General features: G+C 43.3%; 1 protein-coding gene across 5 annotated transcripts in view; it reads right to left on the reverse strand.

The window, feature by feature from the left end:
* ZMYND11 (zinc finger MYND-type containing 11) overlaps window positions 1–19,767 on the reverse strand; it is a 101,671-nt gene that overhangs the window by 47,629 nt on the left and 34,275 nt on the right. For 2 of the 5 annotated variants that reach the window (XM_075587814.1, XM_075587812.1), the window contains exons 2-3: window positions 14,521–14,598; window positions 2,909–3,046 (exon numbers count right to left, since the gene is read on the reverse strand). In XM_075587814.1, coding sequence (XP_075443929.1) covers window positions 2,909–3,024 — 116 coding nt within the window. In that variant the 5' untranslated portion in view covers window positions 3,025–3,046; window positions 14,521–14,598. Of the gene's footprint in view, window positions 1–2,908; window positions 3,047–14,520; window positions 14,599–19,767 lie in introns of those variants that run through there. The other 3 variants (XM_075587813.1, XM_075587815.1, XM_075587816.1) reach the window with 3 other exon arrangements.

Below are 19,767 nucleotides of genomic sequence, written 5' to 3' on the forward strand. Positions count from 1 at the left end.
GGCCATATTTAACTGTGCCGCAAGGTGTCTGATGACCGAGCACCACTTAGCCCTAATGGTTTAAGAGCAACGTGGCTTTGTACATAATGTGCACGTCAGATTTTATATTGAAGTCATATTTACTATACAACAATAGCGTCTCTGCCAGGGCCATAAGACGTTTCTGGAGAACCTGCACTCAATAGGCTGAACAAAGCTGTTTAAAAACTGTACTCCCACCTACAACCAAACGGCTTGATAGCTGAAATATAGATAATTGCTGGATTATTTTAAGGCATTAAATAACACTAGAAATAAGCATCAATGTGATTTTTATTTATAAAGATTTAAAACAGTTAGAAAAGTATGCTACTTTCTGGGAAAGCATAACAGATTCAATTAAGTCAAAAACATGTACAGTTGGTAACAAAATATGAATGTCGCCATGATGTACACAATTCCGCTAATGTATTGAACGCTGTGGCGAATGTACTATAATCTGTACGCTGGCCTTTCACTTTGAACTCTTTTAATGTTTCAGCAGGTGGCAACATCCCGGTAATGCAGGCCAATAGCGAGCTGGAACCAAGAAGTACCAGCCCTACGTCTTCCGGGAACTCACTCTTGTGAACCACGGAGCACCCGGATCTAGAATTACCGCGGCTCAGCTCTGGCGACCCATTTCCAATTAATATAAAAAAAGAAAACAAGGGGTCCAAAGAGGAAACGGCTGCTTTAAAGAGACTTGGTGGGTTATTTATCAAAGTCTACTGGCTGCAAAACTGGTGCAAAATATAAATACTGCAGCACTTTACAAAAAAAAAGAAAATCACAATAATTTTTTATGAGAATGCTTCTTATTAAAGCAGCAATCCCTTCCACATTAGATTTTTTTTTCCACTACCTAAACCAGGGAGTCCCCTTAGCTTGGACCCGATCCATGGTCAGATATTTAAGTTGTTTTGTGTTAGTGTGAGACACAGAAAACAAATTCTCATACTGATGTTGCAGTTTTCTATTGTACTCCCACATTTTCTCCTCCTGGGAAAAAGGAGTGATATCTCAGGAACAAGTTGGCCCTGGAGGTGAATCATGGTTCATTCTCCCCCCTCCCCCCAATAAAATTGTCAGGGTGGACTGAGACTTTTATATATGACTCCCTTAAGCTCACAGTAATGGAATGGTGCTAAGCATTAACATAACTGGAGTTAAATAGAAATGAAGGTATGGTAAGGTTTAGCATCGCTCAAGGCCTCACTACAGTATTTAGAGTCAAACCTACTTTGCAGCATGGGGGAAAAAAAAAAAATCTACCTCCGTACAATAACACAGCTCGTACAATAAATACTACTTTGCTAAGAGCTAGTTCATTTCCTACTATAACGGAGGAACGAATATTGGAATCATTTAAAGCAGCAGTCCAAGCTGATGGTTCCCTCCCGTCCCCCCCCCTTTAATATGTGCATCAATACAATCCACACAATGATAAGTAATTAGCTAAGTTGCCGATCGATCCTTTCTCCTGTGATAGATCTGCGAAGATTCGGCTCGGGGGTTCACTAAATGGCTGCAGAGGAGTATTCTGCAGTCAGTGGAATGCATTTGCATATTAATATGACAAAGTTCTGTGGGGAAGATCATGTGACCAGGCAGTCACAAGATACAATTGATGCACTGCTAGAAAGAGGGCAGGGCTAAAAAAAGGGGTGTGCCAGAGCCTATTTCAGAAGAGGAAGGGGATGTAACTTTGTAAATAGTTGCCATAGAAACAAAAAAGGCTTGTTACATTATAATACATTAAAAATGTCACTCAGAGTTGTTTAAAAATAAATAAAAATGCTACAAGTATTTTCTCATAGAAGCCACCGCACCATGGCACTTAGCCGTTGCGGCCGCCTCTTTGCTAACGCCCCCTCTTCCTTCTGAACCGCAGCCACGTGACGTCGCATGGCGTTACGTTGCCATGGTAACTATGTCATTTGACCCTGCGACAACACGTTGGATTTGACGCTGTGGTTCGGAAGGAGGGCGGCAGGTTAGGAGGCAGCCGCAACAACTAAGTGACTTCCCATCAGCCTGAGAGCGCGGCAGAAGTATATGGGGCGGACATATATATATATATATTGAATGATGTCCACAGCACTCCGGTAGATGAAAAAGTACAGTATTTATTTAGCCCATCTTACAAAAATGAATACAATCAAACGACATACCAGATCCTAAAGACCCTTCTCTAGCTCCTAAAATTACATACTCTGGTGCCACGACCCCTACAGACCTCAAAGGGTTGGGTTATATTACCTGGAGAAACCAGGAAGTAACACCGGTAACTTCACCCCTGTGTATCTCCAGTACAGAAGGGTCCATGGAGCTCAAACAAAGAGCTCTGAGAAACCCTCCTCCCTCACCCCATGGCGCTTATTCTGTAAAAAATAAAAATGGGATGGTGGGGAGTGTCCAAGATGGCGGGATTGCGCATTTAACCCTTTGAGCACCGGGGAGATCGTGGTGCCCGAGTGCCGTTTCAGTAGCGGCCCCATGGCAGCCGCTGTGGCCATTTCGTTAGGGTCCTTCTCCTTTTGTTCTTCACTGGTTAGATTGCGTCCTGGCGCTCCATGGGAATGCAGGACATGATTTACCCGAAAAAACTAGCCAGTTGAGCACGACATTGTAACCATGTCACGGGGCCCCCAGAGTGCCATAGTAGACATAGTAACTCCGTCATGGGGCACTGACTGGGTCACATTTAGTGACTTGTCATTGCACAGTGACTGATTTGCCTCAAAGAGCGATGATCTGAACAATACCGGGGAGATACAAACTGCAAGTCATTGACTGGTAAACAGAAGGGGACTCAACTTTACCATTTATAAAATCAATTTTAAAAACTGTTTTGGCTTATGACATGGTCTATTAAAATGAGACTTACTTTGTAATGCGGTCAATGTTTGCAATCTGTTTCTGGTTCCGGATAACTTCAATAGCTGTCCATAGGTACTGGATCACTTTTGTATCTGCCTGTCGTCTTTTAGTTAGGCGTGCCATGGTCCTCTCAGTTTTTATATAACTGCCAAAAAATGCAAGTGCAGGTTATTTTGTATTCTTCTATCATGTTTGCCTAGTAGATTTTCCACCGTCAAATATCAGCTGCTATTATTTCATGTAGAAGAAAAGATTTATATAGTTTATATATATAAAAAAATAAACACGAAAGAATAAAAAACACACAAGTGTGCACTGGGGGCAAGTTAAAAAAAGAGTTCATCACAAATAAAAAAGACATAGTAGTCACTTACATACAGTATACGTTCCTCATTGAGTACCAGCAGACATCTATTGCAAAAGTCCGGTTAGATGTCAGCAGAAACGTTTATGATAAAGGCGCGCTAAAGTCCCGCCGTGTATCTGCACCTGGTGTAAAAGCCTCCACAGACCGCAAGCGTCCCCACAAGATGGACGCAAAAACCTAGTGACCTCAACAAGTTTTTTTGGCATTCAACTTGTGGGGACGCCGGCAGTCCATGGAGGCTTCTACACCTGGTCCAGATACACGGCAGGACTTTAGTTCGCCTTGATCATTATCGTGTCTGCTGGTATCCATCGAACATCTAACCGGCCTTTTGCATTACATGGCTGCTGGTACCCAATGATTAACTTAAATATGTAAGTGACTACTATGGCTTTTCTTTTGTGTTAAAGTTCTTTTTTACTTACATCCCCTCCCCCCCTCCGGTGTGTACCTGTGTGTGATTTTCTTTTTGAGATGACCTCTTCGAGGACGTTTACGGGGGCGTGGAGAGAGGTGCAAGGGGGAAGGTATTGAACTTCTAATTTGCTTACCGAGAGCCCTGCATATATTGCCCCTAGATATTGTAGCACTCCATTGAATCAGAAAAAAAAGTTATGTGCATAAATACTGGTGCCATGACATGCTCCTGAGAAAAGCTGCTGTGTCAGTCGAAACGTCGGTCATACTTGGCTGAAATAGAACTCTTTTGCTTTGAAATTCAAAAGTGCCCTTACTTTCTACATTTGTATCCATATATAAAAACACACGTAAATAAATGTACATGTATATATAATATATATCATATACACACACAGATATGCATACATACATACATTAGTTTCTCAGTACAAGGGCACAGTATCTCCTCAGTAGGATCTGGCCAATAGGCTGAGTGTATAGTAGGCGCGACGGAGCGCATGGCGTTGCGCGTGCCTGTCGACCGAGTGATGTGTGCCCTTTAGATGCAGGTGATGGGGAGGCGTCAACAGGCTGGTTCTCCTTCATTGGCAAAACCGCTCATGTGACGCGACCGTAACGTGAAAAAACTAAATTATTTGTCTTTTCAAAAAACTGCCGCGCGATCGCTCTTCATCGTGTGCGTGCTCGCGAGCACTATGGCCGGCCTGAAAGAGCTGCTGCTGTTTGTTCGCGCAGCGCGCGCCATCACACTTACTATAATTGCGGTCTTAGCTAGGAGGCGTGGCTTCCGGCTAGGCTATAAATAGCAGTATCTGTGTTAAAGTTAATTAGGAACAACCAATCAGGTTTACTGGGTGAGCAAAGGTTCCGGAGTTCAGTGCTAAACCGTGGAACGGGTATTTTGCTAGAGCTGGAGGGCTATTGAAGTACTAGGGACTGGAGCTGAACAGCTACAACCTTGAGACTTGCAGCATTCCAGGCCCCTAAAGCATGGGACTCGGGTACTATGCACCAAAATCCTGGGAAACATCCTAAACACCCTAAGGCCAAAACGGAACAATTGAGGGTGCTTGGTTGCCCGGGCATCTTAACTTTTGCCTTTGGTGCCAGTGCTGCAGACAGTGCTAACTAAGTTGTCACTGCTGCAACCAGCAACTTCATCATGCTTTACCAGTGTGACCCAAAGCAGGGTAGGGCTGTGGCCGGCTGTGGAGGTGACTGGCAGGTCTGTCAGTGCTGCGCCGCTTAATTTGTAGCAGGGAGGAGCGAAAGGTGGAAGAGGCAGCGAGACAGCGCTCCAGGACTCTGTTTACCTCTGCTCTCAATTATGACAGTGTGCCAGGGGGAGGAGTGTCTGAATGTGTGTGGGTCAATGTGTGATTGTGTGCTAGTGCCTTTCAACAAAAAACATTGGCTCCTAAAAATTCTCAAACACACAGATACCCAGCAAGCTCTCAGAAATCCCCCAAAATTACCACAATATATATATGTATATAAGTCTCAAAAGGAGTGCTACTAGGCGTGGCTAAATGTATACAACAAGAAACAAAGAAGTCCAGAGCAACATCCAATGCGACAAAAATACACAGTGAAATACCCATATATCTCTTGAAAAAGGGTCATGTGTGTTTGTTAACTTTGTTCAGCTGGTCTCAGCTGTTTTGGAGGTCAGCGGCTGCTCCCTCCCAGGGTTTAAGCTCACCCTTCCCCACTTTCCAAGTAAGTAGGTTTTCATTTCATGCAGCTGGTTGTGACAGGTTAAATGCTAGGACCAGTCTTCCTATAATTATAGAGGTAAATAAGAATGTTAATCAGTTATTGTTAGGACCTGCGAATTGGTCATGCCTTGAAGTGGCTCGTAGGCTTATACGCTTTGGCCAAAGGGTTAACTAAATTTCCATTATTCAAGAGATATGTAGGTATTTCACTGTGTATTTTTGTCACATTGGATATTGCCCTGGACTTCTTTGCTCCTAGAAATTCTGTCTGGCTCATGTGTTTTAGATGTTTGTCCAGTCCTGCCCCAAGGACTGTGCCCTTGGACTGGTAGGCCCCGGCACTGCATGACCAGCTGAAACCCTGTTGCTATCAACCAGTTATTGGAGAAATTCTCAAATGGATAGGCCGTAGTGGTTTCCAACCTTTTTTTGGTGAAGAAACCCTATGTGAAATTCTGAGGAAACCCAACCATATCAAATAGCGCGTCTGAGATCAGATGCATTGTAAATTCTTCTGTACTTAGTACAATTTTCAAATTACCTGATAGACTGTTCTCTGTCTTTGATACTCTACTCAAACCACCCTCAGCTGCCTCTCCTTCCTCCATCTCCGCTCAGGACTTTGCTGACTATTTTAAGGAAAAGGTGGAATCCATACGTCAGAACATCCCCTCTGTTTCTTCCTCCCATCCTACACCTCTTCCTAACTCTCCTCCTGCCTTCCTTGACTCTTTTTCCACTGTCTCACAGGAGGATGTGTCGCTGTTGATCGCCTCTTGTCCCTCTACCACTTGCCCTCTTGACCCCATTCCCTCCCATCTCCTAAAACCTCTTGCTCCTACTATAATCCCTACGCTCACACACATTTTTAACTCCTCCCTCTGCTCTGGAACCTTTCCATCCTCCTTCAAACATGCAACAGTTATACCATTACTCAAAAACAGCAGGCTTGACCCTACCTGTCTTTCTAACTATTGACCTGTCTCCCTCCTGCCTTTTGCCTCTAAACTCCTTGAACGTCTTGTATTCTCTCGCTTGCTCCATTTTCTCAACACCTATTCTCTCCTAGACCCTCTACAATCTGGCTTCCGCACTGCTCACTCTACGGAAACAGCCCTCACTAAAATAACTGACGACCTCCATGCTGCCAAAGACAGAGGTCATTACACTCTGCTCATTATTACGCGACCTCTCTGCAGCATTTGACACAGTGGACCACCCTCTTCTCCTTCACATTCTCCATACTCTTGGCATTCGGAACAAAGCTCTATCCTGGATCTCATCCTACCTCTTCCATCGTACTTTCGGTGTCTCCTCTGCTAACACATCCTCCTCCTCTATTGATCTCTCTGTGGGGGTACCCCAGGGCTCTGTCCTGGGACCTCTTCTCTTTTCTCTGTATACACTCTCTCTAGGTGACCTAATAACATCTTTTGGGTTTACTTATCACCTCTATGCTGAGGACACACAAATATATTTCTCAACACCCGACCTTACACCTGCTGTACAAACCAAAGTTTCTGAATGTCTCTCTGCTATATCTTCCTGGATGGCCCTCCGCCGCCTTAAACTCAACATGGCTAAAACAGAGCTCCTCATACTTCCTCCCAAACCTGGCCCCACTATCTCCTTCCACATTACTGTTGGAACTACCATCATTCACCCAGTAGCCCAAGCACGCTGCCTAGGGGTCACACTCGACTCCTCTCTCACATTCGCCCCTCACATTCAAAACATTTCTAAAACCTGTCGCTTTTTCCTCCGCAATATAACTAAGATACGCCCTTTCCTCTGTTGCTCGACTGCTAAAACTCTGACACAGGCCCTCATTCTCTCCCGTCTTGATTACTGTAACCTCCTGCTGTCCGGCCTTCCTGCCTCTCACCTGTCTCCCCTACAATCTATCCTAAACGCTGCTGCCAGAATCACTCTACGCTTTCCTAGATCTATCTCAGCATCTCCCCTCATGAAATCCCTCTCCTGGCTTCCGATCAAATCTCGCATCTCACACTCCATTCTTCTACTCACTTTTAAAGCCTTACACTCTTCTGCCCCTCCTTACATCTCAGCACTAATTTCTCGTTATGCACCATCCAGACTCTTGCGTTCTTCTCAAGGATGTCTTCTTTCTACCCCCTTCGTATCTAAAGCCCTCTCCCGCCTTAAACCTTTTTCACTGACTGCCCCACACCTCTGGAATGCCCTTCCCCTCAGTACCCGACTAGCACCCTCTCTATCCACCTTTAAGACCCACCTTAAGACACTTGCTTAAAGAAGCATATGAATAGCACTGTGGCTATTCTGAACACATGATACATAAAGCTTGGCCCCCTGCAGACGCACCTACCAGAACTCCCTCCTACTGTCTCTGTACGTTCTCCCTACCTACCAATTAGACTGTAAGCTCCTCGGAGCAGGGACTCCTCTTCCTTAATGTCTAAAGCACTTATTCCCATGATCTGTTATTTATATTATCTGTTATTTATTTGATTACAACATGTATTACTGCTGTGAAGCGCTATGTACATTAATGGCGCTATATAAATAAAGACATACAATACAATTGCAGGGAACCCTTTAGGGATGCCCAGGGAACCCAAGGGTTCCTAGAAATCCCTGTTGAAAATCACTGGGATAGGGAGTTGTAGTACTGTTATTCTGCCTCTCACCTGGGACTGAATCCTGAATAAGTAGCAGTACAGACACCGTATTGTCCACAACTAGGCCACACACACTACAATCTGATTTTTGGTCCCTGTGGAACAGAGAGATGAAGACGAAAATAAAATACCCAGGGTCTCACAAATCTTCTGATGGGTATGAAACCCATATTTAAATAAGTAAAAGAGATAGCACAGCAAGGCTATAAACATTCAGTTGCTGTCCTCTGGAATTCTGCATACACTGCACACACACAGCACACTGCATACACTCACAGCACCCTGCATACACTCACAGCACACAGCACACTGCATACACTCACAGCACACTGCATACACTCACACAGCACACTGCATACACTCACAGCACGCAGAGCACACACACCACACACACACACAGCCCCCCCTACCTTTGGTGTCACAGCCCACCTTTGGGGGCATCGTGGGGCTGCTGGGGGGGGGGGGAGGAGGAACGGTGCAAGGCTGGGGGATCGGCGTGAGGCTGGGGGGGGTGGGGAGAAAGCGGTGCTGGGATCAGTGCGAGGCTGGGGGGAAATAGATTGGGGGACTAATGGGTGCGAGACTGGAGGATAGTTGCGGGGATTCGTGGTTGGATGGTGCGGAGCTGCTGATGGGAGTGCGGGGAATGCTGGGAGAACTACAGTGGCTGCTAGGGGACATGTAGGGCTGCCGGCGCCTCACTCCACCTCCTCCCCCCGATCGGTCGCGCGGCGGCCATTTTTTTAAAATTAGTGCGACCCGAGTTATAGCGCGGTCGGATCGGGTGGCCCCCGAGGACCACACTATAACAGAGTTGAGCTGTATGTATGTACATATATATATATATATATCTTTATTTATATAGTGCCATCCATGTACATAGCACTTTACAGCAGTAATCACACATCACATAATAGGAATAACAGTTCACACATAAACGTAGACATTTAGGAAAAGGAGTCCCTGCCCCAAAGAGCTTACAATCTAAGTGGTAAGGAGAACTTACAGAGACAGAGGATGGGCAGAGGAGTGTATAGCCTTAAAAGACAGAAGGAACATTTTGTAAGTAATATGGGATATGGGAGCCATATAAGTAATATGGGAGCCAAGAGAGGGATTTCAGCAGGAACGACGATTCCAGTAGCAGCATTTAGGATAGACTGTGGGGCAGACAGGTGAGAGGCAGTAAGGCCGGACCGTAGAAAGTTACAATAGTCAAGGCGGGAGAGAATGAGCGTCGTGTTAGAGTTTTAGAAGTAGAGTTTCAGAGGAAAGGTCATAACTTTGCAATGTTATGGAGGAAAAATCAACAGGATTTAGCTACATTGTGAATGCAAGATGAGAATGTGAGGGAGCTGTCAAATTTGACACCAAGGCAGTGTGCTCGTAATACTGGGTGTATGATAGTGCAGTAATGTAGAAGGGGGCCGTAGGAAGTGGTGGGATTCAGAAATTCTAGCAACGGGTTTTCTCACCTTACCGCCCTTTCATAGTGAAAATACCCATAATCAGCTTTTTCCCCCCTTCATCAGCTTCTCCCCCAGTCCCTCTCATCATTATATCTCCCTCAGCCCCCCATACCATCATATCTCCCCCAGCCCCCCTCATCATATCTCCCCCAGTCCCCCTCATCATCCTCTTCAGTCCCCCTAATCATCCTCACATCTCCCCCAATCCCCCTCAGCATCCTCACATCTCCCCCTCAGCATCCGCACATCTCCCCCTCGCATCTTTCCCTCCCCCATGCCTACCTGGGTGGACACAGGCATGGGGAGAAGGTGTGCAGCAGCAGAAGAATCACTTGAAGCAGAGCAGGAGAGAGCAGCACGAGGTGAGGAGCGCTCTATAGCAGCAGACACTGGAAATTCCAGGTCAGACTGCTAGATGGCGCACCTCCCCTGCAGTCCTGCTCTGACTGACACAAGTGATTCTACTACCGGCTAATGCACCAGTTCGGCAAACTTGGGAAGTTCCAGGAACAGGTTCGCACATACCGGTGCGAACCGGCTGAATCCCACACTGCTTGGGAGGAAATATGAGGAGTTCCCTCTTTGACATGTTGAGTTTGAGTTGGCAGAGGACCATCCTGAATGATATTCAGACATTCAGAGATTTTGACCGGTATAGGAGGTATGTGGTTGAAAGGTCAATTTGTGTCTCATCAGCATAGAGGTGATATTTGAACCCAAGAAATGTGATACGGTTACCTACAGTGCATAAAAAGAAAAGAGGAGAGGTCCAAGGACAGATCACTGGGGTACACCAACAGAGATAGACGAAGGAGGTGGTGTTATAAAACGAGACACTGAAAGTACAATGGAGAGGTAAAAGGAAATCCAGGATAGAGATCTGCTATGATACCAAGAGTATGGAGAATGTGAACGAGAAGAGGGCGGTCCACAGTACCAAAGGCTGCAGAAAGGTTGAGTAATATAAGCAGGGTGTAGTGACCTTGGTTTTGGCAGCATGAGGGTTAGTTATTTTGGTGAGGGCCGTTTCGGTGGAGTGAGCAGTGCGGAAGCCAGAGTGTAGAGGCTCTAGGAGAGAATAGGTGGTCAGAAAATGGAGCAAGCGAGAGAATACAAGACGTTGAAGGAGTTTGGAGGCAAAAGGCAGGAGTTAGAAAGACAGGTATGATCAGGCTTGCTGTTTTTTAGTAAAGGAGTAACTGTTGCATACTTGAAGGAGGTGGGAAAAGTACCAAAGCTGAAGGAGGAGTTGAAAATATGTACGAGTGTAGGGACTAAAGTGGGAGCAAGAGGTGTGAGGAGATAGGAGGGAAAGGAGTCAAGAGGGTAAGTGGTAGAGGGAGAGGAAGAGATCAGCATTGACACTTCCTCCTCTGTGACAGAGTCAAGGAAGCCATCAGGACAGTTAGGAAGAGGAGGTGTAGATTAGGAGGACACGTTGGTGACGCCTTGAGAAATGGAATCCACCTTTATTTTGAAATACTCAACGTAGTCCTGAGGTAAAATGGAGGAAGAAAAACAGGCAGTTATAGGGATTCAAAGACAGAGAAGAGGCGGCGTGAGTTAGAATTGAGTGTTGATTAGTGAAGAAAATTAGGTTTGTTTAGCCTGGGAGAGGGCAGAGTCGAAACAGGATATGATACATTTGTAGTGAAGGAAGTCTGCAAGAGTATGAGATTTCCTCAAAGGGAACGAGTGCAGGAACGGAGTATTATGCCTGCATGGCAGTTTAGCCATGTTCTGGGGTTATAAAGGCGAGAACAAAGAGGGGCATGTAGATCAAGAGAGGAGGATAGGATAGAGTTGTAGTTCATGACCAGGTTATCAAGAGTCTGTAGCGGAGCAGAGAGGAGCGAGACAGGAGCACAAAGTGGAGTTAGGAGCTGTCAAGTTAATGGAAAGCATGTCTCTGCAGAAATGAGGGGAAGATGGACGTGTGGAACGTCAACTCCACCCACTGGAATGTTAATGAGCCAAGAGGATAAAGAATTTTGTATTCGCAGCTGCATTAATTCGGAACCCCTTCAGTGTACATCTGCGTCGCCCCAAAGGCGGACAGCCTTTGACACAGCGAAAGGGTGTGAGCCGTTTGGCGATATTAAACCTTCTCTATTTCAATCTGAAACTCACCAGCCTTTTTATCCCCTGTGCCCAATTTTCCAACTCTATCTGTCCATGAAATGTCCGTGAATTGACTGTTTAACTCTGTTCTTTTAATGTAACCATGTATTGTTATAACTCTGTACCCAGGACATACAGAGAGAGAGAGTAAATGAGATGGAGTCTTTCATAAGTATGCACCTGCAAGATGAAAAATTATGCCTATCTAAAAATAATATATGTGTGTGTGTGTGTGTGTGTGTGTGTTTAGTTAGCACTTCGACTATAACCACAAAGCTACCCCTCACTGTATTTTCTTCTCTGTGTGAATTAAGCAGTATGCAGGAAGCTCCCCCTAGTTACATAAATAATAAAAAAAAGATATAAATCTACAGAAAACTTTGAAAGGCTGACTCCTTATGCTAAACTGGTGGCTTTATAAAGCAGGGTGGTGTTGATGATGCTGTGCAGTTGTTCTGCATTTCCCAGTGACCGTTTAACCTTCACTAAAAAAAATCTAAATGTACATATACTGTCTGTATCGGAAACATGATCAGAGGATCAAATGCTGTCTATCTATTTACAAATACCCGATGTTAACTAGTGGCCTCGTGAATCTTTTAGTTTACAATATAAAATTAGCAGAAGTTTCAAACATCAGGTATACAGTTTAGCTTGGATTAGAAATATGCCAAGCATCATCTAAGCAGTGTGAAATGGTTGAAAACAATTGCATTGCACACAGCATTGGCACAGCTATAAGAATTCGGCACTTATTGTTCGAATAATATTATAGTGAGCAAACAAAAAGGTTCCATTAAAGGCCATCGCTAAAAAATATGTCCCCCCCTCCCCTTTTCCCTTAAGCAAACTTCTTTGCCCTCAACCTCTATGAATAGGTGGAGCAGCTCAAGTTTATACTGCAAACTAGTTATTGTACCGAAAATAAAAAAACATTTGCAGTCCACAAGAAATACACCGAGGTTATACTAAAAAAAACATGGATACAGGCATACCCCGCTTTAAGTACACTCACTTTAAGTACACTCGCGAGTAAGTACATATCGCCCAATAGGCAAACGGCAGCTCACGCATGCGCCTGTCATCACGTCCTGAACAGCAATACCGGCTCCCTACCTGTACCGAAGCTGTGCGCAAGCGAGGAGACTATAGAGCCTGTTACAAATGCCTTATTTACATCAGTTATGCACGTATATGACGATTGCAGTACAGTACAAGCATCGATAAGTGGGGAAAAGGAAGTGCTTCACTTTAAGTACATTTTCGCTTTACATACATGCTCCGGTCCCATTGCGTACGTTAATGCGGGGTATGCCTGTATATTGCAGTGGTTTCCAAACTTTTTTGATTAAGGAACCCTATGTGAAATTCTGAGGAACCCCAAACCTCTCTAACAGCTCGTCTAACATCATATGCATTATAAATTCTTCTGTATTTGGTAGAATTTAAAAATCACAGGGAATCCTTTAGGGATGCTCGGGGAACCCGAGGGTCCCTAGGAACCCTGGTTGGAAAACACCGATATACTGTATGCAAAGTTATTGTAAGAAACATTTCCTACACATGCCCATAAGCTTGCTTTAATATTCAGGATGCAGGTCCATATTCAATTTTAAATGAGGACATGCTCCTCATGTTCGAGAAGAGTTCACACTGCAACAACTACTTTGTGGGAAATATCTATCAATCTCCCCATTAGGTGCTTTAGGGAGACTTTAGTAAATTATTTCTTGAGAGTTTAAAAATAACTCCCATGTTTGTTGAATTTTTCCTTACTCTTCCAACCAACGACGTATAAGAGGACGAATTTGGTTAATGCTGTTTCCTGATAGCCTCCTACTTCAAAAATACTTCTTAAAACATCATATGAAACATCTTCAATTTTCATGTTTATTAAAGATTTTCATTTAAATGTGGAAGCAATTTTTTATGGCTGGTTGTTATTTTCGAGAATGCAAAGTTACACAACGATGGGTTTTTTTTGTATAGTACCCATAATTCTCCAAATTGTAGAAGCAAAGGAGGGTGGGTAGCCGTGCTGGTCCTTTCTTCCATGTAGTAACAAAGGAGAGAGAGGGAGTAGGTGGTATGAGAACTACTTGTTGGTCCAATAAAAGTAATCATACCACCTATTCCCTCTCCCTCCTTTGTTACTGCAAATTTTATGAGGTTTCACTTATTTATTACCCAGCTCCAATTTGTAGCCAATGTACCTGCTGTACATCTGAAGGCTGAAATCCTGAGTGAACATTGCTGGGATTTCATATGCATCAGTTTCAGGTATTAATAATGTATTAATAAGATGGCACAGTACGCACAATACAAAAACACATCTTAAATCAAGTTTATGTCACCGATTTATTTGGTAAGCACTGGAAACCTAATCAATGTCCTAGAACATCAATATAACAAATAATGAACACATTTTATACAGCTCAAAACTATTTGGCATCTAAACATCCCGGTGGAGCTCTAAACAGTGAGATGAATTCTAATGGAGAGGTTGAGGATTATTAGCCAAAGCCTTCTCTGCCCACATATGTGTTGAAAATAAGCAGCCCTGAATTGATTAAAGTACAAAAATGTAAATACCATTAAAACCAATTGTATCTTTTACTTTCAGAAATGTGTTTTGTTCACGTTGCCCAGTTTTGCAGATGGAAAAACTCAATTTACACAAGAAACCAAAAGACAGAGTGAAAAAAGGTTTCAAGTAATCTGTGGATAGGTTTCTAGCAACGGTGTGAAGCTGTGTGCATTTTACACATAATACTGCCTGCACATGCTTCATACTACATGCTTTAGACTTTAAAGTATTTGAAGGACAATTACATCTACTGTGTAAAAATAAGAACGATAATTACCGTTTCTTAATGGTTCATCCAGAATAGAGATCAACCAGGTCTCTAAACAGTGCAGGAACTGCAGGTGAGCAGCTGGAGCTGTGCGTAAAGAAGACAAGATGAACTGAATGCAAGAAGGACAACGAGAAAGACAAATTATACTCTTCATTATTACAGCTAAGCAAAACCATTGGGATTTAATCTCCTGGCATCTACAGGAGAAAAACACAAGATTCACCTGGGATTCCTTCTAAACATTGTACAAAACATAGTTTGTATGGCTTTATATGAATACATGGCTTTATTGGAATACTGATTGCATGAGACTCCTACATGTATCCATCTCTTTGTTGATGAACCTTTTATACAAATAATGGGGTGCAAATGAGACACAGCAGGACCAGACCATTAGAATAGTTCCTACAGTAAGAGGACCAAGTGTTGATTTTACGCTGTGTGTTGAGATTTGCTTTCTGTTTTGACCACCCATGCCTGGTATAAATTGACGCCACAATCCCTCTATTAACGTCAATTAAGATTTTAGCAGCAAATGTAATCTTCGTAGTTATTATATTTCATAACTTAGAAGTGTGGATGTCCGAGTAAGTAATCCCAATGCTAAATTTCACAAGATGTTCTAGTTAATGTCGTGCAATCCATGCAGTGAGTGGAGATGCACAGGGAACGTGATATGACATCCTCCCCTGAACAAAAAAAGCATTGACCTCTTACTAGTGTATACTACACAAGCATGTACATTTGGAAATCTGCAGTATAAAAACATAAGAAGGGATTTGCTAAAAGGTGCAGTCCCACTACTATATTTTTGCACCAATCGCTTGCTATTACAGCCTTCTAAAAATGTTGTGTATTGTCTGCATGGGCCAAGAAACAGTTTATACAATTTACAAGCAGGTATCTCCAGACAAAGTAGTGGGAAGGATCATCGTAGAAAAGATATGCACAGCAAAAGGAGCAGTCCCTCTTTGGATAAAAATGAACCCATGGCGATGACATGACTCAGAAGTTCAAAATAGTACAGGGGTGGGCAACTCCGGTGCTCAAGGGCCACCAACAGGTCAGATTTTCACCTGTGCTGAAGCAGGGATATCCTGAAAACCTGACCTCTTGGTGGCCCTTGAGCACTGGAGTTTGCCACCCCTGATCTAGTAAATGGGCACCTTTTTCTAAACAGAAATCAATCACCTATAAGTATTTGAAAATAATAGTTTGTAAAGATGATAACCTGAGATTTGGGCGGGGTTTAATTTCATCTGGCTACTACTCCCCTTTGTGAACATGAGTTAACACAGGTAAAGCTCCCGCTCTCCTCTCTCCTTATCTTTATTGTTCCTAGGACATGGTTAGTTAGCGATAGAGTAAATGCATGATTGACATTCACTCACCCGTTCGGACGCCCCACTGAAAAGAAAAATGTTTTCATTTTTAAAGAATCCAAAAAAAGCCAAATATTTGCTTCAAGTATAATTACATGTTTAAGGAGCGAGTGCAACTGCTTTGTTAAGTTGTTTTCAAGCTTTTTTGTTTTTGCAGACTAACGGGGATTGGATCTTTAAAAGAGAAAAATTTAAAAAAATGATATATTGTAGAATTTTTTTCCAAAATTGTTTAAGACAAATGGCAACAATACGACTTCCCCTTTTTTTCTTCTTTTCTATGTAAAGCATGTGACAATATAGAATAGAATACATAGAATGCTACATTGTTACCTAAGCTGACAATCGTTCCGCGGGCCTCCTATAAATCTGTAAAAAAATCCCGATTGTGTGCCTAACATAATGGCCGCCTTTCAGTTTCATTCAAGCCTTCAGTCAGTGTAACTCAGCAGCTACAATGTGTCCTTATATGACTACGGCAACATTATATATTGTTACCGTTTGCATCTCAAACTGCTGGGAACATGGCAACACATTATCACACGCAGGAAAGTGTTGCACATATCTTGCACTACTGGGGAGGTGTGCTTAAGCCGGCTATAGAAATCAAACAATTTTTTACAATTAATAAAAATTGTATTAAGAGTTAGATAAATAGTTTAAAAAAAAATGTATTTATCTATTATGTCATACTACAGAACTAATTTATTAAATTATATATATAAATTATATATATATATATATATATGTAGAGGTATCAGTACCGTGTTAGCCGAGCTTCAATAATCAAAAAATAAATAGATACCGTTCTGTGGCTAACGAAATGCTTTTATTTGTGCGAGCTTTCTAGATACACTGATCTCTTCTTCCGGCGATGTTACAATGAATGAAGCAAAAGGTATACTTAAAAACAGTGTCTCTTGGAATGTTATCTGTGCTGTTCCTTCCCCCGGTGTGGATGTGTTTTATGGCTAGAGGTGTTAGATGGTTACTGAAAGCAAGTGGCCAGAGTCAGAGAAATGTTTGCCAACAGGACTGTCTCTTGTACCGCGTGTGATGCTGTGCGATGCAGGTTCATTCTCTTGTTTAGCCCCTGCCCTGTCTCACCTATGTAGTAGCAGCCCCCTGGGCATTTCATGCACATGATGAGGTACACGACATTGCTGGAAGAACAGGTGAACCTTCCTCTGATTTTGTATTCCCGATTCCTGTGTGGTATTTGTATTGTGTCCGCTGTGTAGAGCATTGCGCAGGTTTTGCATCTTGGGTCCTGGCATGGTTTTGTCCCGTATTCAGTTGTACTGCTGAATACTTTACTCCTCACCATAATATTCTTGAGATTATGGGGTTGTCTGTATGATAATAAGGGTGCTTCAGGGAAGACCTGTTGCAGTCTTGTATCTTCCTGGAGGATGGGTTGTAGTTTCCTGGCGATCTTGCATAGGGCTCCTAGGTGTGGGTTATATGTGACCACCAAAGGTACCCTGTCGCTTGTCTCCTTCAGTTTGTATTCAAGGAGATCACTTCTTGGTATTCTGGTGGCTTTGTGAATTTGCTGGTCTACAATTCTGTGGTTATATCCACGGTTTATAAAGTCTGATCTCAAGGCTTTAATCCGCTGGTCTGCTGTGTCGGAGCATATCCGGTTGTATCGTATGGCTTGACTGTAGATGGTTGCATGTTTGGTGTGTGTTGGGTGGAAGCTGTTGTCCCTCAAATAGCTGGCTCTGTCTGTAGGTTTGCGGTATACAGAGGTCTGTAGTTGGTTGTTCTTTATAGTAATGGTGGTGTCTAGGAAATGTACTTCATCCGGGGAATGGGTGAGTTTGAGGTTGATGGTCGGGTGGAAAGTATTGAAGTTGTCATAGAACTGTAGGAGGTCCTGTTCGCCAGAGGTCCAAATCAGGAGGATGTCATCGATGTAGCGAAGGTATGTAAGGGGTTTCAAGTGACAGGTGGACAGAAAGTATCCACACACACTTTTAGTTGTGCTACAAACTCTCACATTTCCACACCCACCCACACCATTTATATCCACTCCCACTCCACACACACCTTGTGTAAAGCACTGTATATACTGTGGGCTCTCCATTCATTTTTATTCACACTGATACACATACACACTCTTTCTTCACTTGCTTTCAGTAACCATCTAACACCTCTAGCCATAAAACACATCCACACCGGGGGAAGGAACAGCACAGATAACATTCCAAGAGACACTGTTTTTAAGTATACCTTTTGCTTCATTCATTGTAACATCGCCGGAAGAAGAGATCAGTGTATCTCGAAAGCTTGCACAAATAAAAGCATTTCGTTAGCCACAGAACGGTATCATCTATTTATTTTTTGATTATATATATATATATATATATATATATATATATTGCTACTTTCATTGTGATGGCATATTGCTAGGTAATGCAAGTTTAGTTCTCATGTAACACAGGTCAGCACAAAACAAACATGTACTGAGATGACCAGAACAGATGGGTCATGTTGGTTGAAATTCATATTACAGATGGTCAGACCACTCTGGTCTTCACATTGGCGTTTCCTGACAACTATAAATATATATTTTACAATAGGGCTACGAAACTCATACACTTTTATTTGAGCTGCACAATAAATGATCAAAGTGTGATAATTACAGTCTCATGTAGAACAGGGTAAAAGTGTCTGATACATTTTTTAATACAATAATAAAGATGTTTTTTATTTTTTTTTACCTTGAATGTTTCCATGATAAACATATGTTTTTACAATCTTTTTATAATGTATTTTGGTGACAATATGTTGTGTTTATCAAATCCCAAATCTGCTCTACCTTTGCAAAGTAATTATGAGGCCATGATTTGTCAAACGAGAAATATAAGCAGCTGATAAGCATGTAACCATCAGACCAGAAGAAACACGCTCAATATTTTCTTCAAAGGTGATTTTTCTAAGAAAGCCAATAACACGGTGTTCACACTTCGACTGCTACAAAACTGAATTTCCCATACACAGTGAATAGCTGCAGTGCTACTGCACCATCCAAATAACAAGGGCTCTCTACTGACAGCTGGTGTAATATGAGATATGTGAAGCAGGGAACCCCTTCTGTGTGAGTAGCAGCAGCAAGGTCACTGGGTGGTGAATAGCCTAAGGCCGAGCTCACTGTGCCTACCTCACGGCGTGGCGCGTCCGCGTTTGCGCGCCTGTGTCTGCTGGGCGATGTGTGCTCAACCCCAGCAGATTGAATGACGGGACTTGTAGGCGGGACCCAGATATGGGTAGGGTGTTTCTTGTGTTTACATTTCACTCATTGGCTGGCGAAATACACGTGACGCTGCTGCCGCACGAAACTTGAGTTGTCTCGCTCAAGTGCGGCAGCGTCAACGCTGTACTTCACTGCCTTGAGGTGTTTATAGTCTGAAAACTCTGATACAATAGCATTAAAGAATACCGATCTTTGGAGAGAGGCAGAGATTGCGACGGGAGTGGGCGTGATGGGGGGTTTGCAAGGGCGTGGCCATGACCTCACACGGTTGGTTCGCTCTCATTGGCTGAACCGCCGGGGGGGGGGTGGGGGTGTCCACGCCTTCGTCGCAAGTTTCAAAAACAATTTTTTTGCTTTTGCAAAAACTTGCAGTAGAGAATGGCTGCACCTTCCACAACGAGGTAATTACTGGGACCAGACTGATTGGGGGGGCGGTGCTTGTGCACACAGCGCACGAAGGCACTGGGGCCGTGGCCTAAGAAACATTCACTGCAAGTTATGTTCTGCTACATAATGTTTGTGAACGAATATACATAGGTATGCATGCACACCTATATATACGCCTAGATTTCAGTGCCCCATAATATTAAGAAAAACAAATTCAGATGC

This window comes from Ascaphus truei, chromosome 2, assembly GCF_040206685.1.
Source record: "Ascaphus truei isolate aAscTru1 chromosome 2, aAscTru1.hap1, whole genome shotgun sequence".
NCBI classification, from domain to species: domain Eukaryota; kingdom Metazoa; phylum Chordata; class Amphibia; order Anura; family Ascaphidae; genus Ascaphus; species Ascaphus truei.